Source organism: Pistacia vera, unplaced genomic scaffold (genome assembly GCF_008641045.1).
Source record: "Pistacia vera cultivar Batoury unplaced genomic scaffold, PisVer_v2 Contig343, whole genome shotgun sequence".
Taxonomy (NCBI): domain Eukaryota; kingdom Viridiplantae; phylum Streptophyta; class Magnoliopsida; order Sapindales; family Anacardiaceae; genus Pistacia; species Pistacia vera.
In genome coordinates, this window is record NW_022196161.1 from 2347882 (window position 1) to 2370764 (window position 22883).

Here is a 22883-nt window from a genome sequence, read left to right on the forward strand (position 1 = left end):
GATTACCCTTTGTTTCATCACTGTACCCCACAAAAATACATTTTTCACTCTTCTTATCCATCTTAACACAATCACTTGAGTCAATTAAAGCATATGTAACACAACCAAAAATTTTCAGACCACTTACATTGGGCTTAATCTTTCACCATGCCTCTTAAGGTGTCTTATTCCTCACTACCTTAGTTGGAGAAATGTTGAGAAGATGAACTGATGTAGCTACTACTTCAGCCTAGAAATCATTAGGTAGCTTCTTCTCAATCACCAAAATTTGTGCCATTTCTACTACCGTTCAATTTTTCCTCTCGACAATGCCATTTTGCTCTAGAGTTTTCCTCACTGTCAGCTGCCTACGAATACCCATTTCTTTGCAAAACAAAGTGAACTCATCAGATACAAAATCTCCCCCTCTGTCTGTTTTGAGAGTTCTGATTGCACAACCACTTTGTTTTTCTGCAAAAGCCTTGAACTCTTTAAACTTTTCAAATGCCTCTAATTTCTGACCAAGAAAAAACACTCAACTCATACGAGAGAAATCATCAGTAAACAAAAGAAAAAATTTAACTTTTTCTTTTGTGCACTCACTTGAGAGCAATCACTAAGCAAAATATAAAAAACGTGTGTGCATTTACAATATTGGGTGTAAGATTGGATAGCTAGCTAGCAACTCAAGCTAAATCAAATCACCAGCTGTCAATAATTTGAGATTTAATTAATTATGGAATAACAAAAATGAAACATCACCGGTTGATCCACGTTGCCCCATCACAAAGTCTATTTAATAAGGCCATTAAAAGGGATAGTGCTCTTCCTGACATGAAACATAATATCCGAATGAGTGTTGAGTCAAATACATCAACCCACTAATAATGCTTCTAAACCACTTATCATCAGCTTTTGTTGTCCATCATTCAGATCAGATTCTCAACGAATGGTTTTTATAACAGCCGGAATTTGACTGAATGCAATAATAACGGATGCTTTTTAGAGGGTATTGAGTTATTTGAATCCTACATTTATATATGGATAATCTAAACTTGGAATAGAATCATGAAAATTATGTTATGTTATTAATGGACCACTTCTCCACAACAATTTTGATCAACCACTTGGAATATCTGAGTTTTGATTGGTTAATTAATCAGTAATATATACGTGTAAAGCTTTCAGAATTCAGAAGGGGAAGTGGCAACAAGATGAGGACAAGATACAGAAAAATTAAAGCGAAAAAGATGAAATTAATACTAAATGCATGGTGTTACCCCACAAAGATTTGCAGCCCCAAATGGTTGATCAAAATTGTTGTGGAGAAGTGGTCCATTAATAACATAACATAATTTTCATGATTCCATATTCAACACTGTCTTGCTTTTTGTTTATTGAAAATTTGATCAAATGGGTGAAGCCTAATCATGCAGAAATTTGGAATGGCCTATTCTTCAATTTTCCGGGAATTGGCTGTGTTAAATGAATCTAAACCATATTTTCGAAAAGGTACAGCGTTATGCGCTTTGGTTCAAAAATACACGCATAGAGAAAATGGTTTATAATTAGTAAGTGTTGGGCGATAAAAGCATGCAGAAGGAGGTCCCAACACGTGTCCTCCAAAATGACCGACTACCAAGACACATGGCCATCTTATAGAAAGCGAAGCCTCATGAAGAAGGAAGCCAGCCAACTCTTCAAGGGGTCGGACACATGCCCATTGAGGATGCAAGTTGCTCTCTGATCTATGTGTAAACACTCACGTGGATTACTTTAATCACAAACTAATTGATATAATGTCACGTGTCAAGCTGCACGTGAAATATTTCATAGGTCACCCTCAAAACACTATAGTTCTCACTCAAACCAAAGAGATACCTTCATCTTTTTTACTATAAGAACCATATGGTAATAGTCTTTCTAGAATATATACTTCTTGTAAACTCATCAATAAAATAATAGTGAATGTAAAAATTATTCTGTGCATTCAAATTACTTTAAAAATCGTTTTTATCTATCACTCTATTTTCCTTACGCATTTATTGTTTTACACATCATTTAATTTACACATGAATCACACTGAATCCACAGGTTTAATATCATATTTGCTATTTCACAATCTTTCATAAATCTTTTGTGCAAACTTCCCAGAGGCCTGCATACCTCTAATTTGTACGAAAAAATGTATCAATAGTAAGCAATAATAGGAACACTTTTTTACAGCAATGAATGGTTTGTATAAGATCGTCATTATTCATAAAAGGCTCTTGAAAGGAACATATTACACTTTTCATACTCGATAATGGTTTTTCATTTTTTAAAAGTTTAAAAAACATAGATTTATTTATAATAGTCAAAAGTCTCCTTAGGTCTCAATTACAAACTGTTTCCACTAGAACTATAACCACCACGAGAATTATACCCACTGTCACGGAGGACCTTATAGTAAAATTCGATGAACTATTCTTTATTTTATTAAAACAGAAAATGAATTATGAATTTCAACAGATATATTGTCCCTTTACGTAGACCAGGCTGTAACTTTAGCCTATACAGTTGGTCCGTATTTTAGACCCAGCCCATTTAGGACCCTAGACGAACGCCTAGCGGCAATCCTGCTATAATACCTATCGAAGCTTGAAGAGAACGTTTCGGCATAGTTTGCAGTTTGCATCTTCTAATTACAGACCCACATGAACTCCTAATCGCTGATTAAGAATGGATACGGATGTTGACGATACTTGTAAAGCCGGAGGTATGCTATTTCTGCTAGTTTTTTATTAAAAAAAAATTTGTTCAATGACCAAATCATTAGTTTATATTCTTTTCTTAACGTATAATGCGTGTAATGAAAGGCGAAGGAGAGAAGGGGAAACCAATTGTGGTGCTATTAATGGGCGCCCCAGGAAGCGGCAAGTCCACCTTCTGCGACCAAGTCATTCGTTCCTCAGCTCGGCCCTGGGTCCGCATTTGTCAGGTCTCATCATTTTTTTCTCCAATTATTTGTATCGTACTTATTTGATAAAATGCTTCACTGAGCTTCATGTTTCTTAGTATTGGAATGGCTATGTAAAAAAAAAACAATCCTGTTCAATGTACTGCTTCTTCTACATATTCAACTGCCAGCAGGAAAAAGGACTGAGTAATAGTTAGGACTCACTAAACAAATCGATACAAGTGTTGTTTTTGAGGGTGAGCACAAAACAATTGGGACATTTGTTGCAAGTCGTTTTCTTCGTTTCATTATTGAAGCTATATAAGAATGTGTATTGGTAATCAAATGATTTTGTCCTTGATTTAACGTTCAGAAAGAAGTGGTGCAGAATTCTAGTGCGCTTGATTGTTACAATGAGCAAATGTGTAGTATTTGAAATTTCCTTAATGGTTGGTTATATTTTGTTTTATATGTATTGTAGGATACAATTAATAACGGCAAATCTGGAACGAAGGTCCAGTGCCTAAAGAATGCAGCCCGTGCATTGAAGGAGGGAAAAAGTGTATTTATTGACAGATGCAACTTGGAAAGAGAACAACGTGTGGATTTTATGAGGCTTGGAGCTCTTCAAGTAGAGATGCATGCTGTGGTCCTTGATCTTCCTGCCAAACTTTGTGTATCTCGATCTGTTAAACGGACTGACCATGAAGGGAATTTGCAAGGTGGAAAAGCTGCAGCAGTTGTGAATAGTATGTTACGGAAGAAAGAACTGCCTAAGTTGAGTGAAGGGTTTTCTCGAATTGTGTTTTGCCAGAATGAGAGTGATGTTCAAGCTGCTCTTGATACATACATTGGGCTTGGTGCTTTGGATACCCTTCCACATGGTTGTTTTGGCCAAAAGAATCCAGATGCCAAAGTTCAACTTGGTATAATGAAGTTCTTGAAGAAAGTAGATGTTCCTTCTAATGCCAGATCCAATGCAAGTAGAGGTCAGGATTCTGCACCTCCTGAATCTACTGAGGTAAAGAATCCCATCTGTGAAGGACGAGAAAACATTTCTTCATTATCAGATACTGCAGGTGAGGAGGGAAAGATAAGTGATGACCTGGTAGTGGACTCTGTCAACCAGAATAGTTCTTTAAATGATGTTCCCACTCTGGCATTTCCATCTATTTCAACATCTGATTTCCAATTCAACCATGAAAAGGCCTCTGACATAATTATTGAGAAAGTTGAGGAGTTTCTATATAAGCTTGGAAATGCTCGGCTTGTATTAGTGGACTTGACTCATGGATCAAAGATTTTATCTTTGGTTAGGGCTAAAGCTGCACAAAAAAACATTAACCCCAAAAATTTCTTCACATTTGTAGGAGATATAACTCGACTTCATTCCAGAGGAGGTTTACACTGTAATGTAATCGCTAATGCTGCCAACTGGTAAGCTTGTATGATTTGTCTCATGCGCATAGAGTTCAGTAGGGGTTAAATGAATGGCTTGAAATATCAAACTTGGGAAACTCTTTTGAAAGCCTGTTTTGTCTGTTTAAAGTTCTTGATGTCTTTCTACTGGAATGCATACATGGGATAACCTTTTACTCCCTTTTGGCCTTTGAAGATTTTCACCTTAAGCCTGTGATTGTCACATTAAGAAGATTAACTCACAGATCACCCTGTGCAGGCGGCTGAAACCTGGAGGTGGAGGCGTGAATGCTGCTATCTTCAGTGCTGCAGGTCCTGCCCTGGAGGTTGCAACCAAGGAACAGGCTAAATCTCTTTCCCCTGGGAATGCGGTGGTTGTCCCACTCTCTTCAGCATCTCCCTTGCATAGTAGTGAAGGGGTGACCCATGTTATACATGTTCTTGGACCTAATATGAACCCAAATAGACCAAATTGTCTTGATGGTGACTATCTTAAAGGCTGCAAAATTCTTCGAATGGCTTACACATCACTTTTTGAAGGTTTTCTATCGGTAGTAAGGTCCCAAGAAAAGTTACCCAAGGGAAGCATTGAAAAAATTGGGTCAAAGCCTTCAGTCTTACTAGGTCACTCTAAAGATGCCCCTAAAATTTTTTCTTTAAAAAGTGATCAAAAGATAAAAAGAGATGGTGTATATGAACATGAAAGAAGCAAGAAGTGCAAGGGGTCTCAAAATGAAGTAGGATCCGATATTAATGTTTCTAGGGCTGGAAAGGTAAATGCCAACAATGACAATACTGGTGGAAGTAATTCTAAGGTCTGGGCCTCCTGGGCTCAAGCTCTTTACAACATTGCCATGCATCCTGAAAAGCATAAGGATGATCTGCTTGAGATAACAGACGATTTTGTTGTACTAAATGATCTTTATCCGAAGGTACATGTGTCGTGTCATCTCCCCCTTTCCTAATATGCTCAAGTTGAAGTAAAAATAACATATGGGTATCTTATTCTCTTTTACAGGCAAAAAAACACATTTTGGTGCTGGCACGATGTGATGGTCTTGATCACTTGGCAGATGTCAGTAAAGAACATCTTCAACTCTTAAAAATGATGCATGCTATGGGTTTGAAGTGGGCCGAGAAGTTCTTGCTTGAAGATGCATCACTGGTCTTCCGCCTCGGATATCACTCGGTATATGATAATTGTTTTCTTCCTTTGCATTTTCCTTTTTGTCCTTTCTCAACTCCTCATGCTTTCCTCGACATTAACGTAGCTTTGGTTGACTTAAATGCAAATATCTTTTTGGGACCAAATTTGGTTCTGAATGTAGTAATTTGGTTGTGGAAGTAGATCTCTCGCCAGGACTTCATGTGGTATTGGGCCCTTGACGTGGTTGGGATGCAACATAGGAGTAAAATGGATCTAGAACTGAAAGAACTCAGAAATTAGAGGCAATACCAATTGAAGGTCAAATTATGCAGTTGACTAATTACCGGAGCTAGGAGTCATGTCTTTGTCAAGAGAACTTGGTTTAGATGTGAAGATCTGTTGTTGCCGTGATTTAAAATATTGATTTTTTTTAATATTGAGAATCATTACTGCTAGTTGTTTAAGTATTTTAGAAACTGTAGCTTTGACTTCCAATTTCCATATTGTTTTTCCTTTTTTTCTCTGGTCTATTTGGTTAATTGTTTCCATCTCATTTCCTGCAGAAATGTTCAGCGGCACAGCTCTCAATTTAGGTATAGATTAACGGAAATTATAATTTTCTAACAGGCATTTTCGACTCTCTATTGCAGGTTCCATCTATGCGCCAACTACACCTACATGTTATTAGCCAGGATTTTGATTCTAAACATCTTAAGAATAAGAAGCACTGGAACACTTTCACTACTGCATTTTTCCGCGATTCAGTTGATGTAATCGAGGAAATCAGTAACCATGGGAAAGCAACACTAATGGATGAAGAGAGCGTGTTGTTAATGGAATTGCGCTGCCATCGATGTAGAAGTGCACACCCCAACATACCCAGGCTTAAATCGCATATTACCAATTGTCGAGCGCCCTTCCCTGCCAACCTACTTCAAAATGGCCGGCTTGTGCTTGCACCAAGTGACACCTAGATCTTTATAAATCATATTTTGTCAAAATCTATGGTGCATAGTGTCTGGTTAGTGTAAGATTTTTGGTTGCCCATGGGACACTGTTAATGAAACTTTTGTATAGATGTCAGTATATGCTAAACCAGTTTTTGCCCTGATCATGGAGTTGTTGCTAGTAATGGGATCCAAAAGCAATTGCTGTCGCTCTATTTACAAAGTTGGAATCTTGTTAATATTAAATTAATTTTCTATATGATTCTCTTGTTATATTGTAACTTATGAATTGAGCTGATTTATATGCTGGAGTTATAATCGGGGTAGGACCATTCTTTTTTGTTCTTCCACATGATATGTCAAAACAGCAGGAGACAAGTCGCATCCTCTTTACAATTCTGCCCACTGTAAAGATCTGATTGTTTCGCATATGGTGAGAGTTATATCTTGAATGATTATGAAAGCTCTGCAACAGTATGTTGGACCATTTTTGGTGGACTTAAAGACACGTGTTCTCTTGAAGAAAAAAATAAATAAAAGAGGGATATGCCGACCTTTTTTTTCCAAATGATATTTGTGTTCGTTTTCACACTTTGATATCGACTTGTCTTCTGTTCCAAACTGTCATGAGTTCACTATTTTAATAGCATTTGTCCTTTATTTAATATTTTTGTGGACGACTTGTCGTGCGTTCTCATGTCACCCTTCTACCTTTTACCGCCATTTAATACAGTTATATTTTCTTTCTAGATTATTAAATGAATTGACCCCAAAGAAGGATCGTTACAAGGGTCCAGAAGTATAACGAAGTTCCCATGAACCCAGAGACGAATCTTTTAATGGAAGTTATTCTCCAGAAGAATAATTAAGTTCGTGCTCTTTGCATCTGAACTTAGAATGTTATGGAATGCAACTCTACAAAAGTCATAACTATAGTAGACCAATTTTTTTTAATGCAAACCCCCGCTCAAACAGGATACTTTGCAGCGTAGACAACATGAAGAATAAAACAAGTTAAAAATATGAGAGGAGAAATTCTAGACACAGTACTTATAATGTATTTAAGTAAAAGCCTCTTTGATATATAACAAAAACCAAACCTACTTTTTAAATAGGAAATAAACATCAGTGCTCAATTTCTTAAGCCTAAAGTAATGGAAGTAATTCCACTAAATATTCCATAACTCCATAACTTTCTACACCATAACTGGTGGCTCATAACATGAAAATAGGAAATTGACTCCATGACTCCACTAACATAAAAATAGGAATTAATTAAGCATCACATTTCTTCACTTCCCCTTGATGCGAAACCAAATACGCCAAGTAGATTCTTGAATTTCACGAACTTGGAGTAAGGGAGAGCTTTGATAAAACCATCAGCAACTGTTAGGGTGGTGGGCAATACTTCAACAATATCTCATTCTGCAGCAACATCTCTGATGAAGTGGTGATGAAGTTCAATGTGTTAGTTCTCCCATGGAAAACCAGATTTTTTGTCATTGAAATAGTTGTCTTGTGGTCACATAAATCTTGTGGGGATGCTATTGATTTGTTGTATATCAACAAGAATTCTCTTCATCCAAATAGCTTGACAAACAGCTGCAGTTGCAAGATATACTCTGCTTCCATTAATGATAGTGTTGTGGTAGCTTGCTTCTTCGAACTCCATGAAACAGCACCTTAACCAAGACTGAAAATATAGCCACTGTGTTCTTAAACCATCTACAAAACAAGCTCATCACTATTAGTAAAACCAACTAATTTAAAATCAGAATTTTGTTTATACCAAATGACATAGTCTGTGTTGCACAGATGTAACGAAGGAACCGTTTGGCGCTCTAAGATGATGCTTCGAAGGATTGTGCATGAATCTAGAGACTAAACTGACATGAAACAGATAACCGAATGAGTGTGAGTCAAATACATCAACCCACCAATAGCTTCTAAACCATATCATCAACTTTTGTTGTCCATCATTCATGATCAGATCTACACAGTATTCATAGGTGTAGCGGCAACTTTGCAATTCAGCATACTAAATTTCTTAAGCAGGTCTACAACATACTTTTCTTGTGAAATAAAAATGCCATACTCTGTTTGTTGAATTTAAAGACCAAGAAAATAATCAGCAGCACCAATCAGTCATATCAAACGCATGCATCATGCTTTCTTTACATTCTTTAATAAGAATATTAGTAGAACTGTGTATATAATGTCATCCACATAAACACAAACAATAAGCATCATTACCGCTCACCTTCAAATACAAGGTAGACTCGTTGTCACTTCAAAGAAAACCATTTTACTGGAGTAGGAATAAGTCTGCCACACCAAGCTCTTAGTGCTAGCTTGAGACCATAGCAAGCCTTCTTCAACTTATAAACTTTTCTTCATTGACAGCAATAACAAAACCTTGTGGTAGATTTACATACACCTCATTCAAAACACCTTTCAAAATGATATTGATATCAAACTAATAACTCATGGACTTGCTAATGCCACAAAAATTCTCACAGTTTCAAATCTAACAACCGGAGAAAACGTATCAAATAATCAACCTCTACTGTTGTATGTACCCTTTGACAACCAGCCTTGCCTTGCATTTCTGCACACATCCCACAGCATGATACTTCACCTGTAGACCCACTCACGCCAATAGCATTCTTCCCTGTGGCAAATCCATGAGCTCATGGGTTGTTTTTCAATGGCCGACATTTCCTCCTTCATGGATTTCTCCCAATCTTCATTTCCAGCAACGTCATCATAACTTGTGGGCTCTACAACAATAAGAGAATATGTAGATGTATAAATATCTCTCAAGGACTGAAACTTCCTTAGAGGAGTTTCATGTCAGGGTGACTGGCCACCACTGCTCTCAAACTCTGAGAGGAGTAGAGAAGGATTGATTCAGGGTTGTCAGGTTCCATATTGGAGACGATCGAGGTGACACCGCCCGATTCTAGCAACACTTTCATAAGGGGCAAGTGTTGATTTTGTCACTTGTTCCACTACCATGCTACTTCATCAAACACAACATCTCTACAAATGATTAACTTCTTTGTGACAAACGATACCTTTGTTTCATCTCGTACCCCACAAAATATATTTTTCACTCTTCTTTCCATCTAACACGATCACTTGAGTCAATTAAAGCAATGCAACACAACCAAAAATTTCAGACCACTTACATTGGGCTTAATCTTTCACCATGCCTCTTAAGGTTCTTATTCCTCACTACCTGGTTGAAGAAATGTTGAGAAGATGAACTAAGTAGCTACTACTTCAGCCTAGAAATCATTAGTAGCTTCTTCTCAATCACCAAACTTCATGCCATTTTACTATTGTCAATTTTTCCTCTCGACAATGCCATTTTGCTCTAGAGTTTTCCTCACATCAGTTGCCTACGAATACCCATTTCTTTGCAAAACAGAGTGAACTCATCCGATAAAAAATCTCCCCTCTGTCTGTTTGAGAGAGTGTGATTGCACAACACTTCGTTTTTCTGCAAAAGCCTTGAACTCCTCAAACTTTTCAAATGCCTATAATTTTACCAAGAAAAAACACTCACTCATACGAGAGAAATCGTCAGTAAACGAAGAAAAAATTTAACTTTTTCTTTTGTGCACTCACCTGAGAGCAATCACCAAGCAAAATATAAACATCCATTAATAAAAGACAATAACACTTTGGGAGGATTTTGAGGTGAGATAATGCAAGATATGGGAGACATTTAAATTTTAAAAGCAAGAAACAGCATATCAAATAACAATCAAGTGAAAAAGAAGCATGTCTTCAGTTCAAAACCCAATGTGCTTGTAGTTTCCTCAATTAATTACTTACAGGTTTCTCATGGTGGTTTCCAAGTATAAGACAATTACCAAGACACCAAAATAAACCCCACATACCTGGAAGCTGCCATCAGCAATGCAAGCAATTACGCGCTTCTCAGGCGCAACTGTGCATACCCAAGAGTTGCCCAAATGACCATTGATCCATATCGCATTTGGAACCATACCCGCAAAACCATATTCAAATTATACCTCAAATTTATAAACCTTGCTAGGCGCTAGAAAAATCATCAATAATTAATCTTTTGCTCACCCGATCCTCTAGGCAATTTAGTTTTGGCAGTTGAACCAAGAGTCCCCTGTCTCAACAATCACAGCAGTTTCACTAGACAAGCATCTTCTGTATATGCTGGAACAGAAACATTCACCCTCAGTGCCTCTTTAGGTTCACACTTCAGAGGAACCCCTTCAGGAACATAAATCCTGTGGTAATTGTCTAAAGCAGTAGTGTGAGCTTGACCCACTTGAAAGTGCTTTCAGGAAATCCTTCATCAGAACACACCAAATGCAGGCCCATGCAATAACAAGACGGTCAGAGAGATGATTGCCTTCTCTTTTCTAAGAAGAAGAGAGTATCCAACAGACCTATAGTCATTAAATTAGGTTCCGCAAACAAATAAGCATCTGCAGATTCCACAATTTCAGCACAAAAAGCAGTGCTCACTGTACCCCGTAAGTTCCAATAAAATGGGGATGATGCTCTGGCACTGGCCCCTGCACGAGGCATCAATGCAAGGGCATAACCACAAGCATCAGCAAGCTCACAAAAGCATCCAAGCCTTGCTAACTCTAAGCTTAGGTACCACCAACACAAGATTTCACTGCTTGTCAAGAATTTGCTGTGCCTCAACTGCAGCCTCAAGCCCATTTTATTACTCAATTGCTCACCCACAAATAAAATAAATATTAAGTCACAAAGAAACATCTCATCAACCGACCATATTTTTTAGGCTAAAATAAGCCATGACTTAAGTCTTAAAAGATTACTTAGAAGAAAGTGCAAATGGAAATGGCTCCGGCTGAAAGAAGGATGAGGGACTGCAGGCAAGTACAACTGATACGGATAAAAACAAGATTGCTTTCTTTCAAAGAAGGTGATATTGCAGTATTTATCAATTCATGTGCATCTTCCAAGTTATTCACCACAGCCTACCAAAGAAACATACATCAAAGCTATCATCATTATCAAGCTAATTCACTCATCAAAAAGAACTTCCAAAACCCATGAACACAGTATTCAAGCTCAACGCAAAAAATAAATAAATAAATCAACATCTCAAATTCACTTAAAGGTATCTTTCTTTTTTATATCATAAAAGAGACTATTTTTTCATATTATAATCAACAAAGAAAACAATTATTATAATTTAGGATCATACCTGAAAGCAAGTAACAATCTGGAAGCATCTGAGTTCTTGGCGAAAACCAGGCAACCCAATAGTGTGATGAAGGATCCTGTTTGTTCCATATCATTTGAGTTTGGCCCTCTAACCGTACAAAACAAGGGCAAAATTTCATGTAAGCGCCAACAATTGCATTGAGCACGCTAAGACCACCGACGGTGAAAGTAAACACAACACGCACCGACAGCTCCGACGCCGCGCGTACCCATTGTGGCATAACCAGCATTCAGTTCGTTACAGCAGCCGATCTAGTTAAGCCCGGGCTCAGCGATTAAATGGTCAAGAAGAATCAAGTTAAAGTCACCGGGGATGAAGAACACGTCGGTGACACCAACTTGAACGAGTCGGCGAGCGAGGTGGCGACCCAGAGTGGACTCGGACGGGTTGACTATTGAGGACAGTGAGATGAAGCAGAGCTTTGGATGGTTGAAACAGCCCATTTGATGGGCATGCAAGTCATTACAGGAAAGCTTAGGCGTCGAGTGAGTGATCCAATCTAGCGTGACTGTATCCATAACGGCAGCGGCCAATAAATTATGTTTAAAAGGCTAAGTCCCTGTGCAAACGCACATTCGATTAAACCATTATATATTGTCATATTTGTGCTGGACAAGCCTATTGATCAATAATGGATAGATTCAATTTTGGAAAAAATTTGTGCATCAGCAATCTCTAATATTTATTCAATATTTTTATATATAATATGTGGATTTTAAGATGTGATTGCAATGAAATTATATTGAATTTTGTGATTCAATCTTTAAGATTTCATGCATTAATTTGTCTTTAGTTTTTGCATTATTCTAACACTATGACCCGGGGTTGTGTTGTGGGCCGAAATTATGAAAGACGGAGTAATTTTTATTTAGAATAAAAGCATAGCGGCTGAGTCCATAGAGAGATTTTGTAACATACATAAATGAGCAAGCTTAAACAAGGAATAACATGCACGAGACTTAAATGAACAGTACATGACCTTAATGTATATGTACATGTTTATGCTTTGGTTCTGCACTTTTGTTAGCGTGGGCCGTGCCCGGGTGTTGTGGGTCGGGAATTATATCCTGGATCAGAATTTCCACCATTAAATTTAAGGCTATGATCTGCTTCGAGTTTGGATTCGACATCTTCTTCCTGTTTCGCAGTTTATCGCCAACACCAGGAATGTTACTGGTGGTGTAGGTCGAAAACCATCTGGTATACTGTTGCAGAAGCACCAAAACTCATGGGTGGGAATATTTCCTTTTCCCTATCTAATCACAGTGTTTTCAGCGTAGGAATGTCAACAGTAGGTTTTGTTGTTTCAAATCTTCTTTGAGCCCTGCAGCATTCTGTTCCAACTGATGCCTTGGTTGCCTGGCTTTGCTGTTTTTTCTTCCTTGTACTTTAACTGCCTTCCTTCAGCCCAAAGAATGGCATGGCTGCAGGCAATTAAAGCGACAAAAATAACAAACTTGTCATGGATCCGCTCGCTGAAGAATGGAAGAGCGATAAGGAGGTATGATGACAAGCTCTCGTCTCTAAGGTATTTATAGGTAAATGCATGCACTGTGAAGATCCTAAACGCTATTAGTCGTCATTTCATTAATATAAATAATTAAATAATTTACGGACCATATCAATTTGGATGGTTTATGGTACTAACATATAAAAGGTCTTGCATATAATAATTGGATCTTTTGAAGATCTTTCACCATGTTTGCAATGTCCATTCGTCTTATACTTTACCAGTTTACCTTCTAATTTTAGCATATCATTTATTAACAATAATTGTTCTATGTGTAATGTATTGTTTATATACGTAGGATATGCTTAGGGATAAAGCTTCAATCAGCATAATTCTTTGAGCATTTCTCTTTTCTCAACTATTTAATATATTTTTTTCAAATTACTATATCTTTATAGCTTATACTTGTTTATAATTTATGTGGGTGGTTGTAAAAGTTATTCCACATTTATTTCCATTGATTCCTATATATCACCCCCCTAATTTGTGTGGTGAGAAATTAAGTTTTATCCCCATCTGCTATATTTGGGCCATTGTTTAAAGTTATGCTTCATATTAATGATAATTGTGAAATGAACATGAAACTAACTGACTTTAGTGATGAAAGCAGAGATATATTTATATGCATGTCAATATATTGTTAAGTACTTCTAGTAAATTAAGTCTCTCTCGAACTCGAACTATTAGTAATGATCTGAATAGGCACTTGGGGATGATGGCAAGAAAACTGTTAAATTTTAGTCCTCATCCACTAAGGCAACTTGGATATTGTCATTATTAATGTTGCATTTAGGAGTTTTTCCATAGAGCATTTCGATGGTGGCAGGGATATACTACCTTCTCATAGCTTACCAACCGTCTATGTAAGGAAATAAATTAAATAGATTACGTACCGCCCTTAAAAAATTCGAACAACATAAAGCAAAAGTTGAGCACATTGAAAGGTCAAGGATATTTAGCTTCAAGACAAACTGGAAATGGTCTTTGGCGTCATGACAATTGATACTCGGTCAAATACGGTTGTAATACAAACCATACATTACTAAAAAAGGTTATCCATTATTGTCAAAAAGTGTATCCATTACAGGGATTGGACAAATTGAGCGTGGGGGATACATTGAATTTCTTGGCAGAAAATCAAAACGAGGACAGAAAAGCAAAGGTTAGCTTAATTTGAGCCTTAGAAAAAAGCTTTTAACAACTGAGCAAAGTAACTTGCTAGAGACAGAGAAAGAGAAAACTTTTATAGAGATAAAAGAACCCACGCCACACAAGATCAGTATCACAATTCACAAGTCTAACAAGGGGGAATCACTTTTTGGTTTAAAAAATTAATCAAGATCATCACTTTGATGTCATGCATGCCATGATTAGATTCTTACACCATGCACGAAATATCTATTATGGGTTCATATTGACATGCACTCAACGCACTATGTTTTAAATTTACAAGATCACATCTCTGCTGTTTTTATTAACAATTAATGTTGAGTGCTAAATACACAGTCAAGGAAGTAGGGAGGACTTCGATTTATGGGGACAAATTCATACAATAATACAATTATCTGAACAGCAATAACTAATAAAAATTAAGCTGTTGATACTCTTATTTATAATATATTTTGAAGTACTTATCGGAAAACGGTTCTGAATTCTACTATCTACAAATACAATTTGTTCCAGTGTTGTGCTCGACTATAGAATTTTTTTTTTTGAAAAGCAGCATCCTTGTGAACTTTAATAAAATGGTATTAAAAATTATGTAATTTATGTAGCATAAAAAGGATATGGTTTTTAAAGGATATTATTTAGTTTATGTGTAAATATCAATTATTTTTTGTTATGGATGTCTGATTTGCAGCTTTACGAATGGTTTTTAATGGGAGCACTTTTGATAGTAACGATGTTTTTTATAACAGCCGGAATTTGACTGAATACAGTATAAACGAATGGATACCATAATTTTGACTGATACAATAATCACGCAAACTACAAATACTATTGACTTAAACTACAAAAGAATAGCTTTGTAAAGATTTTTCTTGAATATTCTATTGCTCTTCTCACGTCTTTACTAAATGTTAATGTTTTTTTTTTTCTGTCAGTGCTCACCTTTCAACCATAACACTAGTTTATGTGCCAAATCTACCATCGACCATGTCATTGAAAATGAATTAAGAAAATGTTGCAAAAATATGGGTGTGCATGGTTGGTCGTCAAGGTTTGGAACCCACGCCAGGCCCCAGTTTCCCTGCTACTAATCCTATAAATATAAGCAAATAATATTAGTCAAGCCTTAGTACATTAGATTGGTTTACTTTTAATGCTATGAGCTAAAAGTAATCGTTTGGTTTAGACTTCACTTAAAGAAAGAATAATATATTATAATTATAGGATGTTCTAGCAATGGGAACACTTTTTGATAGTAACGAATGGTTTTTATAACAGCCGGAAATATTTGACTGAATACAAATATAACGAATGGTTTTTAGGGGCTTGCTGAAGAAACGAAGAGCTATAAGGAGGTATGATGACAAGTTCGTCTCTAAGGTATTTATAGGGTGTGTGTGCACTGTGTGTGCACGGTTGGCTCCTCGAGATTTGGAACCCACCCCAGCACCTCCATCCCACTAATCTTATAAACATTAAACATTAGGCAATAAGCAATTGTGAAGAATCAAGGCGAGTTTAATTAATTTAAATTAGTGGTAATATCAGCACATTAACTCAGCTGTTTCAAATATGAACATTTGGTATTGATTTTATTCACTTTATCTCTATATCCCTACTATATTTTTAAGAACACCAAATAAAATCATAATTAAATAAAAGTTTTATTCCACATTTTTTTCATTGATTTTATTCACAAACTTCAAACAACATAAAGCAACAGTTGAGCACATTGAAGGTCAAGGATATTTAGCTTCAAGAAATACTGTAAGTTGGTCTCACATTCTAGAATGTTAAGGAATGATATAATTAACTAAATTTAGAAGTTAGAATATAAGAAGGACATATATGCCTTGTGAATTTGAGTGGCATAGTCGACCCCATGGGACTTGGTGGCTGTGGTTCTTTGAGTCATGACTCATGACAATTGATACTCGGTCAAATTACGGTTGTTATACAAACCATACATTACTGTCAAAAAGTGTATCCATACAGGGATTTGACAAATTTGAAGCTTTGGGGATACATTTGAATTCTTGGAGGACAAGAAAAGCAAAGGTTAGCTTAATTTGAGCCTTGGAAATAGGCTTTAACAACTCTCGCTAGAGACAGAGAAAGGAAAACTCTGATAGAGATAAAAGAACCCCGCCACACAAGACAGTATCACAATACAAGTCTTAAAAAGTGGGAACCACTTTTTGTTTTAAAAAATAATCACTTTGATGTCATGAATGCCATTATTAGATTCCTTCATTTGGATGGATGTCTGATTTGCAGCTTTGAAGAAGGGAGCACTTTTGATTGTAATGAATGGTTTTTTTAACAGCCGGAATTGACTGAATACAATAACAACGAATGGATACCTTATTTGACTGAATACAATAGTCACTCAAACTACAAATACTACTTGACTGAAACTACAAAAAGTATAGCTTTTTAAAGGATTTTTCTTGATATTCTATTGCTCTTCTCTACTTTCTTTACTATATTAAATGTTTTTTTTTTTTCCTGTCAGTGCTCAGCTTTCCAACCATAACACTGTTTAGTGCCAAATCTGCCATTGACCATGTCATTGAAAATGAATTTAGAAAATGTTGCAAAAAATCTCGGGTGTGCATGGTTGGCTCCTCAAGGTTTGGAACCCCCGCAAGCCCCAGTTTCCCTGTTGCTAATCTTATTGTTGATGAGTGATTTTAACACCAATTAATCGACACGTACGTAACGTTGATGTAAGGGACACACGTGATTATGGAGAGAATGTAGAATAAATGCAATGAGAGCTTTTTAAAGTGGTCGGTGCTAAGGTAGTGAATCCTACGTCCACTGATTTGTATTAGATAGGGGTCAGGTCGCAACAGTGGACTGACTTACAAATGATTAGGAAAAGTAAATACAAATTTGCAAGAGAGAGAGTTCAAGTGTAAAATGGTCGAATCCCCTTAATGAAGGGGTCTTCCTCTTTTTATAACGAGATGAATGCATGTAATCATCATTAAATCTATGGGTTGGTGTGAATGTCAGGACATAATCCGGTTTACGTCACATTGCCCACGTCCCAAGCTGATTTCATGCGATTTGGAGCAGAGAAATGGACACGTGGGAGCTCACAGCATCTGGCAGGCCTGACGTGCGCTTACCGTCTAACAGGAGCAAGTCACACTTCATCACGGACTTCCCACGTCAGCCCTTGATTTCCCAGGCATAACACTTATAAATATAAGCAATAATATTAGTCAAGCCTGTGGTGCATTAGATTGGTTTACTTTTAATGCTATGAGTTAAATAGTGACTGTTGGTACACAAAAATTCTTTGATTCCAACCGCCCAAAACAGTATTCCAACACAGTAAATTTTCTACTGTGTTGTATTGAGCATTTTAATTTAGGAGTCTACATATAGCTAATTTGGAAAGAATAGAAGGCCAAATATTTGTTATGGAAGACTGTAATGAAAAAATAAAGTTGAAATTATTAAAAAGAAAAAAGAAAAAGAAAGAAAAATTAGGAGCTTGCTCAAGAGGTGAAATATATTCAGTTGGGGGCAATAAACCTATTCTCCCTCACCGGCTCATCCCTTTACTAAATGTTTTTTTTTTTTTTTTTTTTTTTTTTTCGCTGTCGGTGCAACTTTCCAACTATAAACATCGTTTATGTGCTAAATCAATTATCATTTTTGTATGGATGTCTGATTAGACTCACTTAAATAAAGAAATAATATATTTAACTTATTTTTTCTAGCAATGGGAACACTTTTGATAGTAACGAATGGTTTTTAACAACCGGAATTTGACTGAATGCGATAATAACGTAGAAGCAAAAATCTACATGTACGGAAGGGGGACTGATCTCATGAGGTTGAAGTCACTAGCAATATGTGCACCTACATGTAAGGAAACAAGCGTAAAGCGAACGGGAAACACGGGATGGTATTGCCATAGGCACCAGACGCTCAAGTAGCAAGGCTGAGAGAGGCTAGTTTAGTGAGGGTTAGGGTGAGAGAAGGTTACCAGAAGTCTAGTCGGAGACTGTGACTATGGCTGTATATGGAGTTCTCAAGGCGAGAACTCAAGGGTCTGAAGGTGCAATGTGTTCGTGCCTTGTGAGAAGGTTGTCCTATGTTAAATAGTGACTACAGTCTTCAAATATGGGGCGGACTTGGAGTCCTTGTAGTTATGACTTTGTGGAAGAGTGGAGCCTTTGTTCTCTTACCTAAGTAGGAAAGTAAGTCCCAGCGTGGTTAGGACGGGCCTTGCGAATTAGGACGTGATGACTTCCTTATAGAGTTCAAATGTACTGTAGTCATAGGCGACTGTAGGCTCCAAGTTGATAGTGAATCCAGAAGGTGTTCTAGGACCAGAAGGCGGATCTAGATGGTGAGGAGTTGGGAAAACAAACTGAATCGGGCCTTATCTGTAGATCTTGTTATGGGCCCCATCAGGATTGGGCTTGAGCTTTCAGCTTTGCTAGAGGTGTCTTCATTTTGGGCCCTATTTGGGCCGAGGACATTTTTTAGCCCTAAATAACGAATGGTTTTTAGAGGGTGTTAAAGTTATTTGAATCGTACATTTATATATGGATTATCTAAACTTGGAATGGAATCATGAAAATTATGTAGGTTATAATGGACCACTTCTCCACAACAATTTGATTAACCACTTGGAATCTGAGTTTTGATTAGTTAATTAATCAGTAATATATACGTATAAAGCTTCAGAATTCAGAAGGGGAAGTGCCAACAAGATCAGGATATGATACAGAAAAATTAAAAGCTTTATACCTATATATTAATTGGAAATAATACGTATAAAGCTTCATGAAGAAGGAAGCAACCGACCTTCAAAGGAGACATGCCCATTAAGGATGCAAGTTGCTCTCCGCGTCAACTCACACAAGAATTACTTCACTCACAAACTAATTGATATAGTGTCACATGGCAAACTGTACGTGAATTATTTCATATGTCACCCTCAAAACACTATCAATAAAGGGTTCTCACCGAAACCAAAGAGATATCTTCATCTCTTTTACTACAAGAACCCTACAATAATAGTCTTTCTAGAATATTACTCCCTGTAAACTCATCAATAAATAACAGGACGTAAAAATTATTCTGTGCATCCAAATTACTTTAAAAATCATTTTTTGTTCTATTCGTTCTTTTATCCTTACACACTTACTGCTTTGCACATCATTTAATTTACACATGAATCACACTGAATCCATGGGTTTAACATCATATTTGTTATTCACAATCTTTCATAAATCTTTTGCGCAAACTTCCCAAAGGCTTGCATACCTCTAGTTTGTGAAAAAAAAACCGCCCAACAGTAAGAATAATGGAAACATTTTTTACAGCAATCAATGGTTTGTATAAGATGGTCATTATTCATAAAAGACTCTTGAATGGAGCATATTAAACTTTTCATACTCGATAATGGTTTATTTTTGAAAAATTTCAAAAACATAGATTTATTTATAATAGTCAAAAGTCTCCTTAGGTCTCAATACAAGACTGTTTTCCCTAGAACTATAACCTCCACGAGAATTATGAGTAATGCACAGTCATCGAAGTAGTGCATCGAATTTGTACACCGAATGACGTGACAAAATCCTGACAATTGATTATTAAGTTAAAATTAATCAACGGTCAGGATTTTATCAAGTCATTCGGTGCATAAATTCAGTATACTACCATCGGTGCTGTATAATTCCGAGAATTATACCCATGTCACAGGGGACCTATAGTAAAATTCGATGAACTATTCTTTATTTTATTAAAACAAGAAAATGAATTATGAATTTCAACATATATATTGTCCCTTTACGTTGACCAGGCTGTAACTTTGCATAACAGTTGGTCCATATTTTAGGCCCAGCCCATTTAGGACCGTAGACGAACGCCCAGTAGCGAGCTGGCGGCAATCCTGCTATAAGACCTATCGAAGCTTGGAGAGAACGTTTCGGCATGGTTGCAGTTGCATTTTCTAATTACTGACCCACATGAACTCCCAATCGCTGATTAAGAATGGATATGGATGTTGACGATACTTGTAAAGCCGGAGGTATGCTATTTCTGCTAGTTTTTATTAAAAAAATTTTGTTTATGACCAAATCATGAGTTTATATTCTTTTTAACGTATAATGCGTGTAATGAAGGCGAAGGAGAGAAGGGGAAACCAATTGTGGTGCTATTAGTGGGCGCCCAGGAAGCGGCAAGTCCACCTTCTGCGACCAAGTCTTGCGTTCCTCAGCTCGGCCCTGGGTCCGCATTTGTCAGGTCTCATCCTTTTTTTCTCCAATTATTTGTATCGTACTTATTTGATAAATGCTTACTGAGCTTCATGTTTCTTAGTATTGGAATGGCTATGTAAAAAAAAAAAAAAAAAAAAAAACAATCCTTTTCAATGTACTGCTTTTTACATATTCAACTGCCAGCAGGAAAAAGGACTGAGTAATAGTTAGGACTCACTAAACAAATCGATAAAGTGTTGTTTTTGAGGGTGAGCAAAAACAATTGGGACATTTGTTGCAAGTCGTTTTCTTCGTTTCATTATGAAGCTATATAAGAATGTGTATTGGTAATCAAATGATTTTGTCCTTGATTTAACGTTCAGAAAGAAGTGGTGCAGAATTCAGTGCGCTTGATTGTACAATGAGCATGTGTAGTATTGAAATTTCCTTAATGGTTGGTTTATTTTGTTTTATAGTATTGTAGGATACAATTAATACGGCAAATCTGGAACGAAGGTCCAGTGGCCTAAAGAATGCAGCCGTGCATTGAAGGAGGGAAAAAGTGTATTTATTGACAGATGCACTTGGAAAGAGAACAACGTGTGGATTTTATGAGGCTTGGAGCTCTTCAAGTAGAGATGCCTGCGTGGTCCTTGATCTTCGCCAAACTTTGTATATCTCGATCTGTTAAACGGACTGACCATGAAGGGAATTTGCAAGGGTGGAAAGCTGCAGCAGTTGTGAATAGTATGTTACGGAAGAAAGAACTGCCTAAGTTGAGGAAGGGTTTTCTCGAATTGTGTTTTGCCAGAATGAGGTGATGTTCAAGTGCTCTTGATAATACATTGGGCTTGGTGCTTTGGATACCCTTCACAATGGTTGTTTTGGCCAAAAGAATCCAGATGCCAAAGTTCAACTTGGTATAATGAAGTTCTTGAAGAAAGTAGATGTTCCTTCTAATGCCAGAACCAATGCAAGTAGAGGTCAGGATTCTGCACCTCCTGAATCTACTGAGGTAAAGAATCCCATCTGTGAAGGACGAGGAAAACATCTTCATTACAGATACTGCAGGTGAGGAGGGAAAGATAAGTGATACCTGGTAGTGGACTCTGGCAACCAGAATAGTGTCTTTAAAGATGTTCCCACTCTGGCCTTTCCATCTATTTCAACATCGATTTCCAATTCAACCATGAAAAGGCCCTGACATAATTATTGAGAAAGTTGAGGAGTTTCTATATAAGCTTGGAAATGCTCGGCTTGTATTAGGGACTTGACTCATGGATCAAAGATTTATCTTTGGTTAGGGCTAAAGCTGCACAAAAAAAAAATTAACCCCAAAAATTTCTTCACATTGTAGGAGATATAACTCGACTTCATTCCAGAGGAGTTTACACTGTAATGTAATCGTAATGCTGCAAATGGTAAGCTGTATGATTTGTCTCATGCGCATAGAGTTCAGTAGGGGTTAAATGAATGGCTTGAAATATCAATTGGGAAACTCTTTGAAAGCCTGTTTGTCTGTTTAAAGTTCTTGATGTCTTTCTACTGGAATGCATACATGGATAACCTTTACTCCCTTTGGCCTTTGAAGATTTTCACCTTAAGCCTGTGATTGTCACATTAAGAAGATTAACTCACAGATCAACATGTGCAGGCGGCTGAAACTGGAGGTGGAGGCGTGAATGCTGCTATCTCAGTGCTGCAGGTCCTGCCCTGGAGGTGGTGCAACCAAGGAACAGGCTAAATCTCTTTCCCCTGGGAATGCGGTGGTTGTCCCACTCTCTTCAGCTCCCTTGCATAGTAGTGAAGGGTGGGACCCATGTTATACATGTTCTTGGACCTATTGAACCCCCAATAGACCAATTGTTTGATGGTGACTATCTTAAAGGCTGCAAATCTTCGAATGCTTAACCATCACTTTTGAAGGTTTCTAGCGGTAGAAAGCTTAGGCGTCGAGTGAAGTGATCCAATCTATGTGTGACAGTGTCCATAACGGCAGCGGCCAATAAATTATGTTTAAAAAGGCTAAGTCCCTGTGCGAACGCACATTCGATTAAATTCCATTCAAATATTGTCATATTTGTGCAAGACAAGCCTATTGATCAATGATGGATCGATTCAATTTTGGAAAAAATTTGTGCATTCAGCAATCTCTAATTTATTTATTCAATATTTTATAAATTAATATGCGGATTTTAAGATGTGATTGCCATGAAATTATATTGAATTTTGCCATGAAATACAAGAGATTTGATGAGTTAGAACTGAAGAAGCTCTCGTCTAGATAGGTAT

General features: G+C 37.0%; 1 protein-coding gene and 2 pseudogenes across 2 annotated transcripts; 2 read left to right on the top strand and 1 right to left on the bottom strand.

Annotated features, from left to right (window-relative positions):
* Positions 1-2609: 2609 nt before the first annotated feature.
* LOC116138755 (transcription factor bHLH140-like) lies at positions 2610-6730 on the top strand. 2 transcript variants are annotated; one of them, XM_031424440.1, is made up of 7 exons: positions 2610-2737; positions 2838-2959; positions 3399-3996; positions 4288-4354; positions 4596-5268; positions 5355-5525; positions 6134-6730. In XM_031424440.1, exons 1-7 carry the CDS (start codon positions 2701-2703, stop codon positions 6455-6457), a joined length of 1992 nt encoding a protein of 663 aa, XP_031280300.1. In that variant the 5' UTR covers positions 2610-2700; the 3' UTR covers positions 6458-6730. The 2 variants fall into 2 exon arrangements, with proteins under 2 accessions (XP_031280300.1, XP_031280299.1); XM_031424439.1 differs by having other exon boundaries at positions 3399-4354.
* A 3140-nt stretch (positions 6731-9870) lies between these two features.
* On the bottom strand, positions 9871-12199 carry LOC116138712 (annotated as a pseudogene).
* Positions 12200-20336: 8137 nt separating this feature from the next.
* On the top strand, positions 20337-22502 carry LOC116138713 (annotated as a pseudogene).
* Positions 22503-22883: the final 381 nt, after the last annotated feature.

What these genes read in the sequence shown, in the direction of transcription:
- LOC116138755 (XM_031424439.1), top strand. Translation starts at nt 2,701, where the DNA reads ATGGATACGGATGTTGACGATACTTGTAAAGCCGGAG. An exon ending in TAAATGATCTTTATCCGAAG is followed by an intron (nt 5,269 to 5,354) that starts GTACATGTGTCG and finishes TCTCTTTTACAG; the next exon opens with GCAAAAAAACACATTTTGGT. An exon ending in TCCGCCTCGGATATCACTCG is followed by an intron (nt 5,526 to 6,133) that starts GTATATGATAAT and finishes TCTCTATTGCAG; the next exon opens with GTTCCATCTATGCGCCAACT.